Raw genomic sequence first — 14,125 nt, forward strand, 5'->3', positions numbered from 1 at the left:
ACACAACTGTTCCTGACAAAGGTAATTTCAAAACTGCTGACCAGAAACATTTTCCTAGCTATAAACCGGCTTTCTGGAGGCCAAATTTCAGTGCTCAGTTAAGTCTTTGCTCTGGGGTCTAAAGGCAATCTACCTTTTGACCCTTAGTGGAAGAGGGTAAATTCTAAGATGACATTTGCATGCTTCACTGTTTAATTCTTTAAAATGGTAAAATTAGAGTGGAATGCCTTTCTAAGGTCAAACTCTGCTCCTGGAGGAGTCGGGAGCATGTTCCAAAACCAAAGGGAGATAAAAGCATCTGCTCTTGAATCCAAAGACATGAAATCCAAGTTTATGTTCAATTTTTTACCTACCAAATTGTCCAGAGTCCTCATCAGCCCTTCAAACTCAATCTCGCCAACTTTCCATTTTTGGTGGGAACCCATATTCACTCCTCCTCCTCCAGATGCTGCTATAGTGCAAGTGAAAGCTTTATACTTCTGAAGATCCAGTACAAGTAGATTGTCCACTCCACCTGCCCCTGCTAATGCCCGCACCTGTGATCAATGGCGATATATACAAAGGCACAAGACTGTAAGGACAATTACGAGTATATCTTTTAAAATGGCACAATTTTGATTCAGCAAATATCCATAATACTTGTTCAGGCTACTAACAACAAAAAAAAGCAAGACACTTGTGAAAGTAGGAAGCTTAAGTATCTTTTCCATCTATCTGAAAAAGATACCTTCTAGGACTCTGATCCTGCCTGATGGAAAACACATTTAGAGCCATACCTTTTAACATATTTCAAGAAACTGAATGCTCTTGCCAAATTTTAAAGTTCTTTTCTTGCAGTTTTCCCATGGCTATCCAGTTAATACTTTTGCTGAAAGTTATAATTTTAAAGGAATACAGACACTAGATTGTGAATTCAAGGATATGTAGGCAGAAGACATCTCGTTATCTTAATTTAATTAAGCCTTTCATAGCCTCATTTGAGATGTTCAAGAAAAAAAAAATGGTGGTGGTTAAAACAAGTTAAAGTTGGCAGAAAAAGTTTTTTCCCCCTTTTTTGTGGCCCTTCCAATAAATTAAGATTATTACCATTTGCTTCAACAGAATCTGCTTGATTTTCCTGAAGAGGGAAATCAGCTTCTCTGAGGAAAAAAGTGGTTAATAAATATCCAACCTATTATAATAATGAGGCTGAGGCTGTGGAATTGTTGGAAACTACATAAGTTCATAAAACTTCTGGCCCTGCTCTTACACTTATTATGAAAGTGGCCACAACACATCTGATCTTTGATGACTGGAGGTTGCCTCTGTTTCTCAATTAGCACCACCATCACTAGAGGCCGAAAATGGAGAAACGTGTGATTATACTATCTTAAAAAGCAGGATTATAGGGAAAATGATGTTTATGAGGCACTTAGACTTGTGCGTGTGTCCCCACATGTAAATTTTAGTTCTCCTTCCTCCTACTTTCAAGTCAAGAGATAACCGAGTTGACCCTTTTTACTCAAGTAAAGCAGAAGTTCTCTTAAAAGACAAAACAAAAAGCCACTAACCAACAGGACTTTGTAAATAAGTAAACACAAAATCCAACTCAACAAGCAAAAAGCAAAGCCAAAAAAAGTGGGAGAGGAGCGATAATTTTTCCTACCTGAATCTCACAGGCTATCTGCACATTAAAAATATAATGAAACGCCTCCTCAACTGTTTCTCCAAGTGCCACCACACCATGATTTCTGAGTACCAGCACCTAAAATAGAATCCCAAAGCAATCACTTTAAATAACTGGCATAGCTCACACTGTTTTCATCAACAGCAACAGCAATAAAAATAGCTCCTTAGATAGAAACTCTACTACGTACCTTGCAACTTGGCCCCAGAACTTTCTGCAGTTGAATTCTCTCCTCCTGTTCATCAAGCGACCCTTGGTAGTCGTAATAGGCAACATCTCCCAGGATCAGGGACTCTTGAGAAATTGGAAGGATGCCGCACTTCATGGAGGATACCTATTTGATTTGGTCCATGCCAAGATAACACACTTAGTTACTAATTACTCTTTTATAGGAACCTGATGCTTCAGCCAGCTCAGGAAGCACTGGCCTATTCACTGTGCTCACCATTCTAAGCCCACCTCCCAATTAGCTCTTTACTTCTTCCAGGAAAAAAAAAAAAAGGGACTTAGAGGATATAACTCAATTTAAATGCTGTGCCAAATATTATGAAAGAAGCTTTGCTCCAAAGAACTCAGTGACCCAATTATTAAACTGATTAGTTCAAAAATGCAAAATGCTATCTCTCCAGTTGTTTCCTAGAATGGTAGCATTTGATTCAAAGAGCCTTTTGCTTTCTGGGTATGGAGAAGATAATACTTCAAACATGATTTTGAATGGTGGGGCCTGAAAGAATGCAGATAGTATCATGTAAAGAAAGCCATGAAAATAATACACAGCCCAGAGTCACTGCTGGTCTTGGCCCTTCAGGGACTTACAGCTGCTGTTGCAAGGGTATGGATGTGTATCACACACTTAACATCAGGTCGTGTTGAATAGATTGCAGCATGGGGACTGAATCCTGTATGGTCAATTTTCAAATTAGTACTTCCCTGATCAACCACTTCTCCTATTATGTTGACTTTCACCTGGAAAAAGCAGAAAGACACATTTAATTGGTACATATGTATCAAAGTTCGCCTGTGTTCCACAAGCTAAACCAGGAGGTGGCAACCATTGTGTCAAAGGCCAGACAGTAAATATTTTAGACTTTGTGGGCCTCTGTTGCAACTATTCAACTCTGCCACTGTAGTACAAAAGCAGCCATAAACAACTGTAAAAGAACGGTTATTGCAGTATCCCTGCAAAACTTTATTTACAAAAACAGCCAGTCTGCAACAAAACTTGGTATTTAGCAAGAAGCACAGTTTTCAAGAAACTAAATAACTTAAGCTCTTCACCAAGGTCTGGACAAGTCTGGCATTTATGGAACTGGCTGGAAAATTTCCATTTGCTAACATTGTAGTAACTAGAACCAATGTAGCTCCTGCTGTTCTAGAGGCCGATAACAGTGTGTAGGAGTACAATCATGGAAAAAGAAAATGCTAGAAGGTCAGACCCTATACTCACACCAACTGAACTTTGTTTAAATCTGTCTATAAAATACTCAGATTTTGTGTGGGTGTTTTTTCAGTTTGTTTTTTAAACAAATTCCAAATTCCAGAGTGTAAAGGGTGTAAAAAAATTCAAGGTTCCCTTCAAAACAAGGATAGGTTAACTGATAAGACCAACTCATTTATTAGTCTCTTCAACTACCTTGTTTTTCCCTAAAACTTTTTTTAAAAATCACCATAATTTTCTAAACTCTTCCCTGTTGACTAGTAAATGTTTTTCCATCCATACCTTTTCTTGTTTTGTCCCGTCCCAAAAGCTAAAAACTGTCAAAAAAGCACAAGGAAGCACAGAAAAAATAACATAGGAATGAAAATTATACCAAATTGGAGGCTGTGGCTTCAGAAAAAGACAGACCTCTGGGAATTATTATAATGTGGTCTTGCTCCTTACTTATTCTTACCTGAGAAAGAAAAAAAAAAAGCAATAGGAAATTACTATGAGGTATTCATATTTTGCAATGTAAACATGACTAGAAATATATTTACAATGAATAATTGTTAGAGATCTGGGAAAAACACCACCACCACAACAAAGCAGAAACTAAAGCAATATGAAAGTTTCCTTGAAAGGTTTTCTTCCCTCAACCCTCAAGTACTTGCAAAAAATTCTGACATTAGTTTCTCATTTACTGGACTTACCTCAACTGTTATTACGGGGGTTCTAAGATTGCTTAGGGTCAGCTACATTCATGAGAAACAAAAGCCAATATTATTCAACTGAATGCAGCAACGACTATAATCTTGGTTTACAACATGGAAATTAAGGGAAAATGGGCAAAGGAAAGAGAGTCTCTTTCTAGGAAGGAATTAAGGTTGAGATAGAAAGGGAAATTAAGGAATGGCCAGAAGGAAGAGAAGAAAAGTTGTAGGAAGGCTGCACCTTGCATCCGTGCCATTTCCATATTTTCATACATTTTTGCTTCCAAATATTATCTTGCTTCCAAGTGTGGCAACATGAGAACAAGATGACGATGAATGGGGAAAAATATATTTAGAAAATAAAGACCAGGGAGGAAACTTCCCTGACCTGCTCTATTTTTCCTGCCCCAAATGCTTTTTAATGTCACTGATGCTCAGATATAATTAACAGAGAGAGAAAATTCTGCCAGAAGGATTTCTTCCTGGATAGATTCTACAACTGGTCTGAATTAAAGGAATAAGACAGATAGCAAATAGACAAGAAAACTGGGGTAACTGCAGCCTCTCCACTGGAGATAAGGTTTAAATCGGGATTAGGTTGTGATCCAGCATGCTAGTTCAGAGAATAAAGTCTCAAAAACTGGACTTTTGAGGAAAGGTAAGAAGAGTACAGTTGCCATCTAATTGGAATTTTTAAGAACAGGAATTAAAAGCCAAAGAACTCACTGAGATGTAGGTATTTGCCAGGTGTGCCCATCCAAACAAGTCCGCAAGTCTGTACAGGCTGGCAAGTTTACAGCGAGTAAGTTTTTCTCCCTTCACGTATGAGGATGTATCTGCCCCAGGAAGGTCATTGATAGGTGTGACCATGCCGAGACCTAAAAGAGGGAAAATTGTGGAGAGGGATTGAGGTCAAGTAATCCCTTACCTGGAAATTAGCTGCCAGGAAGCAGCCTGAGTCTGGGAGTGTCCCAGCCTTGTAAATAAGGATCTGAAACCAGCCCACACAATGTTTCACTAGCTTATCTTCCTTTAGAGAAGTACACTGCGAGTAAAAATACGTATCAGCAATCTTCTTTGCAGTTTCATCTAGTACTTATTAGGAAGTTAGGCTCACACCACCGGGAAAAATGATCACATGATCCTTACAGTGAAAGTGTTATCAATACTGAGGTTACTGCTAATTTTATGATGAAAAGATCTCAACAGAAAGCTACTTTTAAAATATCACTTTTGACTTTTACTCAAACAAAACACATTTAAGCTGGAAAAGAATGCATTCAAACAGTAGTCTGGCTTCTGCCCTCACGAAGCAACAAAAACTAGTCTTGGTCTCTAATGACCCAACTGCTAAGTTCAACCTTGGCTCAGTCTTTGTTCCCCCGACACCTTTACCACCTCTTTCCTAGATTCTCCTCCAGACCTCAGGGATACTTTCCTGGATCTTGTTCCCTTTCCACTGCTGCTTCTTTCTCCCTCAACAAGTTCTTTTCTCTTTCTTTTCCCCAACTGTGGCTCTTTCCCAAAGCTCAGGCCTCCACTACACGCTTTTCTCATTTTACTTTTCTCCATGAAAACACCATATACTCTCAGGCCTCCAGCTGTCACTTCTGTGCGATGACACCCTGATCTTCATCTCTGACCAGGCCTTCCTGCCCTTTCTTCAGCCTGCTGTTTCTAACTGCCTGTAACACAGCAACATAAAAATTAACAGGGTCTAAAAGTGATTTTATCTCCCCTAATTTTTCTTATTTTCTCTCTTTTCCTTACTCTTCTAATATTGACAGTACTGCAATTCCTGCAGGCTTGAACACTGGGTGACCTTTACCTCTTATCTTTCCTAGGCCCCATATGTAATTTATCACATAGTCCATCACTCTTTTCTTCAGAAGGTCCTGCATTTTTCATATTCGAGTTCAGGCCTTACCTCACATGTAACCCTTGCAATAAGCCTTCTCCTTCTTGTCCTTGCCTGTAGCCCTTCTCTTCATAAATCCATTCTGCATAAACCCACCAGATTGAGTTTCCTTTAACTTCACTATTCCACTGCTCAAAGTTGTGCAGGAGCCCCAAACCTGAAGGCCAAGAGGGGCCAGGAAATTAGTGTAAATGCATAAACTAGGCCTGGTGCAGCCTGCAGGCGATTAGAGAGCACACGCCTGGTTTGAAGAGGCAGCTCAATTCACCAGTCAGCTGTTATCATGTGAGTTTCTGAGTCTAGGGCTACGAGAACAGTTAAAGAGAAGTCCCCAGTCAACACTCTAATGTGAGATCTTCTAATTCTGAAACATTATGAACCAACTCAAAGAAGAAGTTTTAACACGTAAACCACGCAAAACAGTATAATTTCTGACAAAATTTCAGAGTCAGCCATTAACCTATCTCCTCCTCTCCCTGCCCTTCCAACTTTGACTTTCTCTTTTCACAACACAACATAAATATTCCAGCCAAACTGGTTGATTTCTATTCCCTGACCTCTGAGCACTGGGACATGGCTTTCCTGCTGCCAGGCCTTTGTCCATTCCACCCAGTAACCCCTGCAGCTCCCCTTTCCTACCATGGTATCTAGGTCACTCATAAGATAGCTCCTCTTATTATTTCTGACTTCCATGACTAGTCTTCCTCTTCCAACTTTTGAAATTTTCTTTTAGACCCTTTTCTCCTCTATACCCTCGTGCATGATTATTTAATCAACATACACAGCTTTGAGTAATACTTCTCTATGTCCATCTGCCAAGCCATTCTTAAGCTCTAGGACTGCTTTTCCAACTGCTGCAATGTCTTGGTAATTCTCTCTTGGTGGCTTTGGTATGCCTACAGTTTGAACTTCCTCCATTTCCCAACCCAAACTAGATCCCCAACTCTGGACATTCCTATTTTTGTCTAATAATATCATGAAATCTCCCAGTTAATTCTTCACACAGAAACTATAGTGGTCTTTCTACATCATCCTCCTTCTTAAAATGGCTTTCCAAAGTTAGAATAAAATCCAAACTTTCAACTCTGCTTGTGAAGCCCTATATGATTTAGTCTCTGCCTATGTTTCTGACGTCACTTTGTTCTACTTGTCCCCTCAAAAACCATGCTCCAGACCATAATCTTTATTTTTGTCCTCTGAAGAGGCTGTCAAACTCATTCTCACCTTATTCCCTCCTAACACCTGTACCTGTTCCTTCTACCTGGAATGCTTACTCTCAGTCTTGGTGTGGTTTGCTCCTTCTTGCAATTAAGATTTCAGTTTAAATGTCACCTCCTCAGAGAGGTTTTCTTTCATCACCCCATCTAAAGTAGTCACCTAGTTACTCCTATCAAATCACCATATATTAATTCTCTGCATAGCACTTCCTATTATCTGACCATTTTCTTTATTACTCTATTTTCTGTCTCCACAAGCACAGGAATCTTGTCTGTATTGTTTATCACTGTATCCCCCATCCCTAACAGGGACTATAACAGCACAATGGTAGATACTCAAAATTATACAAAGAGCGAACCAAACTAGCTTAACCTTTGAGTTTTTCTGTTTCTTCTGATAGAACGTTTCTCCCAAGCTGGAAGAGTGATTTTGGAACTCATTATTCTTCCCACACTCTCCCCTCCACCTGCTCCACATCACCACATCGAACCTGCTGCTATATCTTCTCTATTCTCCCTTGGTTATGTCTTTCTCATTGATCTCTTCCTTCTTGAATCCACAACCACTACATTAGTTCAAGCACTTATACCTCATGTTGGAACTCTTTGAAAGATTCTTTAGCCGTATGTATGTACACCTTGCATGTTCCCACCATCAAGTCATTTTGTATGCCATCCCTCTATTGGAAAGTACTTGAACTCATTGCATTCTTTCTTATAAATCTTTAACCAAAAAGAAAAAAAGGAAGGAAGAAACAAAGGAAGGAAAAGAAGGAAAATAAAAGAGATGAAAACAAAGTCCCTTGACTCTGACATGAAGCCTCATCCCTTGAATCTGATGTGAAGCAGTCCCTGCCAGTCACCTCTGATACTCTGGGTACCTTCCCCGGTATTGCAATGAGCTCTGTACATATCTCACTGAGATGCAAAGTGCTTGAACTCAGTGCCTTATGATTCCTGGTATCCTTTCACTGTTCAGCTCACCAAATTTGTGCTCTCACTAAAGAGCTGTTGAATGAATAAAATGTCCTAACCCCTCTTTTACACCACGTTCTAATTACTCCATCTCTTAAAGCCTGGTTAGTTCAGGCTTCACTTCTTCCATAAAGTTTTCTCAGTCCACTTCAGCCAAAATCAATTCCAATTCTGAGTTCGTGGAATGATGACATATACAAGGTCATTAGACAATTTCTTATGGACTGCTTTGCAATTTGTTTCCTCTATAGTTATCTTGCAGTTTTAATCTTTTGTGCATTCATGGTATGTCTTCTCAACTAAAACATATATTTACCTAGGGCAGGGACCAAATCTTATAACTTTTTTGTAATCCGCATAAAGTCTAGTAAATGCCTGGTTGATATGAAAAAGTAAGAGATTCTAACACTATGCTACTCTAAGTATTAGATGTTATGAATTTAAGGACTGAACCAGAACAGAGTATGCTGCTAGAGATGTAAAGTGTTCAAAGTAAAGATAAAATTATAATTTTTTAAACTTTCCAAAACTGACGTACTGAGGGGAGGTGAAGTAAAGCCTGAAAAAGAATTGGTCATGATGTAATCTGCAATCTGTTGTAATGCTAGTAATCCAGTTGGGTTGTGGCCTTTCTTCATCTGTTCTTGAATAAGACATTCCAGGTCTTCCCGAAAGGCCTGTAATACACAAGAACAACCATTGAGCACATACACCTCACTTGGAGCAGAACGACCCAAACATAACTTGCTCTGATATAATCAATCTTTCCCCCATCCCTCTTTTGAATAGCTTTCATCTATACTACTTTAAAACAAATATAAAACAAAAAACAATAAAATTAAAACACTGGAAGAAGAAGCAAGAAGCTTACTTTCATGAGAGGAAAAAATCATTAGACACTCTTAATCTCAAAGAAAATGAGCTATTATAACATTTACAACAGACAAATATAGATAAAACAATTCTATTAATAATATTCAACTAGGGCACCAAGTATAGACCGATACAAAAAGAGACTCATTCCTTGCCTAGCAGCCTCATTATCTGGGTTGGGAAAGACTCCCTATTTGAATGCAGCACAACTCCAACTACAGAGTGACTTAGAGCAAAAGTGTTTACTACGACATGCTAAATCATGGCTTCCATTTTATTGATTTCCACGGCAATTCCTTAGCTCCATAAACTTTGAAGGCAGACTGATAAGAAGAGTTGAGAACTGACTACTCCCCTACTGTAACACTGTGCTAAAGAAAGAACATTTTTTTCCCAACTTTGAGTACTATATGTTCCTGGAGTTCTGCTGTATCTTTTTTTGGGAGGGAGGGTGTGTATGTGGTAGAAACAGTGTTTATATATAAATAAAAATCCTGACTATTAAGAGAAAAATCTCTCTCCCAGTAACCCTTGAGTTGCTAATATGATTCATCATTTGAAATCTCTTCTAACTCTTCATATTAGTTGAAATGGCTGGTTTTCTAGCTCCATCACATCAAACCAACACTTATTTTACTACATTCCTCATTTGTTCTCTTGCTCACGTCTGTTTTCAGTCATTTTAAACATGAAGGCTCTTGCTATATAAATCACCTAAACCTTGCTCTTCCATTTGAGACTGGTTACATGTGCAGAAAAATGCCCAGCAAGAAATTTTTTCCCACTTCACCTAAGAGGGAGAAGGCAGAAAACTGCTTTGGAATCACTACCTCCAAGAGAGGCAGGTATGAAAACCTTGGAGATGACTGGGGAACGCTTCCTTAGAAGGGTGAATCTCCTTTGAGTCACTGACAGTAGCCTTCCTCAGAAGGCTGCAAATAAGATCTCCTGGAGTTCCTGCTTAGATGTAGCCTTGCTTAGAGGATGGCTGAAGAACTCAGAGGTTTTCAGAAAGAAGGACTTTCTTTTTTTTTTAAAATAATGGCATAGGAGCCCATGGCTGGAAGGGGAAATGCGGTTCTGAGCTATGAGGTGGTAGATATTAGGACCAGTCCCGACTCAATGGTTGTGCTGCTTTTAGAACAACAGTTGAGAGGCATCTGTGATATGAACTGAAAAAGGTGAGTGCTAATAGCTGTAATCTTGGGAGGTCAACCATGGGGCATCATGGAACACCCTGAGTTTAGCACAGGAAGAGGGAGAGGGAGAAGGAGGTCATCCTTCCCTGATGCACCACGGTGGCCTGCACAGGAATCTGGGTCAACAGTGAACCTGAATCTTCTGCTGGGCAGGGTAAGACTAGTTTTCAACAGCACCACCATGCGGCAGGGAGGTACAGTGGCAGTGGTGGACTGAACAGACTCTAGTGTGATTCTTTCACATACACAGATGCAGACACATGTGCACACCATACACCACATCTTGGATATGGAAGCCACTGCTGAACTCTTTTGGACTATGTAAGGCACTGAAGTTCTTGGGACAAGTCAGGGGAAAGTAGAAATTCCAAGAGAAAGATGCTGTACTTTCTGCTGATACAGCAGGTGGATGTTTTAGTGATTAATTTAAAAAATACTAGTGACCATATTGGAATTCTGAGTTCATGGAGCAGTTTATACCAGTTAAACATGGTTTCTGTTTTACAAATTCAAGGTTTGTTAAATGTAAATCATTATAATGTAAATTACAAAAATTCTAAAACCTAATTCTATTGACTGTATCTAGTTCATTTAAATACATGATTTAAACCAGAGAAACTATCCTATAAAATATCCTCTACAAAGACATATTACATTTGTCAGAAAACTCCATTAATACATTTCTAAGACCTTATGAACACAAAATGGTTGTGAGTTGTATATAAGATGGATGGATGCCTCCACACAGATGACTAACATGAGTATTTTACCATGTTTAAGGCTGAAAAGAATCTTCCAGATACACTCATTTATCTTACATAAACTACAGAAAAACTTCTGGATACCTGGCAACGGTCCAATCTGCTATTCTTCAAAACCAAATTCTATTTAAACTTTCCTCAGTTCAAAGCAGCTATAACCAATATCCTCTAATTAAGCAAAAAAAAAAAATTAATGACACCTACTATGTGTATCACTCATTATTTACATTATGAAACTCTGAGAAGTAGGCATTATTTATTTTATTGAATGTCCCGCCTCATATTGTTCCAGGAAGTATTTAAGGTGGATTCTATTGTTTGAAATGATATAAAAATAAATTAAATATAGGTAAGAAAAGTCAAGCTTAAGAGAAAATAAGCATAAGGAGATTAGACAGAGCCAGGAATGAGGTTAACATACAAAGTACATGCTATAAAATTGTAAGCATTTGCCAGAGATGGGCCAAACTTTATCTAAACTCTCTAGCACTCAACACAAATCAAGACGATCTGCTCAGTATGCTGATTTACAATGGTGTTAAGATTAAAAACCAATCAGTTGGTCAAGAGAATCACAATTTATGAAACTGATGAGAAACTTCTGCTGAGTGAGATGAGAAAGCTAAATAAGAAAGGTTGAAAACTTTGTACAAGGTCACACAGCTAGTAAATGTCAGAGGCAAGGACTCAAGTTAAATGCTTTTTTTCATTAGGGAAAACGCTTTTTTCACTTCCATATATCCCCCAATATGGTGAGTACCATCCTAAAGCTTTGGGATGATCCATGGTGTCATAGAGGGATGAATAAGCCCTTCTGAAATCAAGAGAAAAAAAATAGGTGAAAAATATTTCCCCTTTAAGGCTAGTGAATAGTTTCTTTGCAGTATAAGAAAAGAAAATTTTCACAGTAAATGAAATTTCCTCAGCCTTTTTATATAGTTGACAGTGCTTCAACAGATAAGAATTCTTCTATTCCAAAAGATTTAATATTTTTTGTCATGAACATTTATTTATAACTCATTTTTAAATGTTTCCAATATTTTTGAAATGTTGTTCAGATAATTACCTAAGTCATAAAACAGTTAGTATAAAAATTACTAATGATATGAAACGGTTTCACCTGGTTTTTAAAATCTATCAATAAACTTATTAAGATTTCATTAAAATATATTAACAAAAATTTTTACTTATCTTTATGATGGATAGTTAATCATATTCCTATTAAAATCCAATGTTAATAAAACAGTCATTTATAGTTGATTCATTTAAATCTCACAACAAAAGTCCTAAGATAGGCAATGATTTGCTCAAGGCTGCATAGCTAGTAAGTAAGTGGAATAAAGATTCAAATCTGGAACTCTCAGTTGGGCACAGGATCTTTTCCCAATTTTATCAGGGATATGTTGTATCCCTCAAACTAAATACAATTAATAAGGCAGCAGGCATGTTGTGATCAGAAATACAGAGAAAACCTCTTAGGCTAGATTAGAGCGTTAAATTGTAATGATAGATAAAGGGGAAAAAATTATATATCAGCAGATTATGATGACCCTGGAGTACCAAAGTACTTGTCCTCTTACAGCTAGGAATTCTCCCATCAAAGCAGAATGAGAAACTAACTTACAAGGAGGGCAGCAAGGTCATATGCTGGGCTTCTGAAGTCAGATTAAGCCAACAATTCCCTAGGGTCTCCAAGAGAGAAGAGTCAGGTTAAAAGATCAAACAACTCACACACAAAACCACAGCATAAACCATGTCTTTCATTCCAGATACAAATGAGCAGAGAAGAGGAGGTGGTGGGGGTTGTTACTCCTTGAATACATGAATACAGGAACATGAATAAGCCAGAGTCCTATCAGGGTGATAGATTCTTTGACACTTTCAAAAACCCAAAATACAGTCTAAGGAATTATGCTTATAATCTTCAAAGTGTTGCCACAAAGGCATAAAATGCTTTAAATTAGCAATATTGTATATAACTTTATGTATACAATTTCCACAAATACTTGCCTACTACATGCTAGGCACTGCGCTATATGCTTTTATGTTATTTCATTTAATTGGCACAACTGCATAAGGTCTATTTTACCAACAAAGAAACTGAAGCTCAAGTTAAGTGAGTTTCCTAATGCCACATAGCTAATAAGTGGTGATGAAGCCAGATCCAAAACAAGCACTATATGCATATATGTATGTATAAAAATTTTTGTATAAACAGATTAAGACTGCAAACAATGAGAAAATGGGCTGACCCCTAACTTAGGTCAAAACAGTCTGGTACTCCAGGATCTCTATAATCTGTTATACAATTTTTTGGCCATATCTACCATTACTACCTCATGCTCTGGTCTAGCCTATGAGGTTCGCTCAGCATTCTCTGATCACAACTTGTACTTTTCTATTGTTGCTCACTATATTTCATCAAATGCAAATGGTAGCTTCCACTGTTCCTCCACCTAATGAATTCTTATACTTTATTCAAAATACATGTCTTAAATGCCACCTTTTCCTTAAAGCTTCTCCTTTAATCACTCGTTAGGAGGGATCTCTATGTTTTTTCTCTTCCCATCCCACTCTGAATTCTTTTAACACTTGCCTATACTACACTTAGGGTACCATCATATGATTGCGATTTATCTTCCTACTCTACTATATTATATCTGATGGCTGGAGCTGTGTCTTTCACATTTCTAGAGTCTCCCTGAGTGTCTAGCTCCACGCTCAATTAATTAAATAGTAAGTTAGAGTTTCTTGCCTTTTATTTTCCTAGATATAAGGAAAGAAAGTAAAGAATCTGATTGCAAGTTTGATTGAGTTAATATAGCAAATATCCATTTCATAGGTTATTAGCACTGGAATCTGAGGCCCTAGAAAACAGTTTTATCAATCCACTACTTGAATGAGAAATTCTTCCTGTGTAATTAGGCTTGTCCATCATCTAAAAGAAGAAATACATCTGTTTCTTTTTTATATAAGAAATGAATCTTCACTGAATGTTATAAATTTTTAAAAGTCATTTAATTCTTCAACTCAAACAAAATCCTACTTGGAAACTTGGTTTTATCCCCACAGTGTTATGGTTTGGACAGTTCTCTCATCAAACATGTCCAAAAAAGTATGGTAAAAAAACATCACTAGGTGAAAAACAAAATGTTTAAGTTAGAAAGAGGGTGCCTTAAAAGCCTTATCTGCATCTCATACCCTTTTTATTTTATACATCATCTGTCAATGCTGAAGGAGTGATCCTGTAAACTCTGAATTCATAAGGTATGGATAAAAATAAACTTGTAAAAACATGACAGATCCAGAGATTTAAGATTCATATAGGGCAATAGTATACTTTAAGTACAGATATGTTCATGTATACTATAAACCAAAAGTAGAAT

At 37.7% G+C, this 14,125-nt stretch overlaps 1 protein-coding gene across 50 annotated transcripts in view; it reads right to left on the reverse strand.

The window, feature by feature from the left end:
• Positions 1-14,125, reverse strand: part of ADD3 (adducin 3) — a 186,070-nt gene that overhangs the window by 10,011 nt on the left and 161,934 nt on the right. For all 50 annotated transcript variants that reach the window (XM_070221118.1, XM_070221106.1, XM_070221128.1 and 47 more), the window contains 7 exons: positions 8,445-8,583; positions 4,523-4,674; positions 3,478-3,558; positions 2,483-2,632; positions 1,857-2,000; positions 1,646-1,744; positions 354-536 (listed from right to left, as the gene is read on the reverse strand). In XM_070221118.1, coding sequence (XP_070077219.1) covers positions 354-536; positions 1,646-1,744; positions 1,857-2,000; positions 2,483-2,632; positions 3,478-3,558; positions 4,523-4,674; positions 8,445-8,583 — 948 coding nt within the window. The remainder of the gene's footprint in view (positions 1-353; positions 537-1,645; positions 1,745-1,856; positions 2,001-2,482; positions 2,633-3,477; positions 3,559-4,522; positions 4,675-8,444; positions 8,584-14,125) is intronic.

Source organism: Equus caballus, chromosome 1 (assembly GCF_041296265.1).
Source record: "Equus caballus isolate H_3958 breed thoroughbred chromosome 1, TB-T2T, whole genome shotgun sequence".
NCBI classification, from domain to species: Eukaryota; Metazoa; Chordata; class Mammalia; order Perissodactyla; family Equidae; genus Equus; species Equus caballus.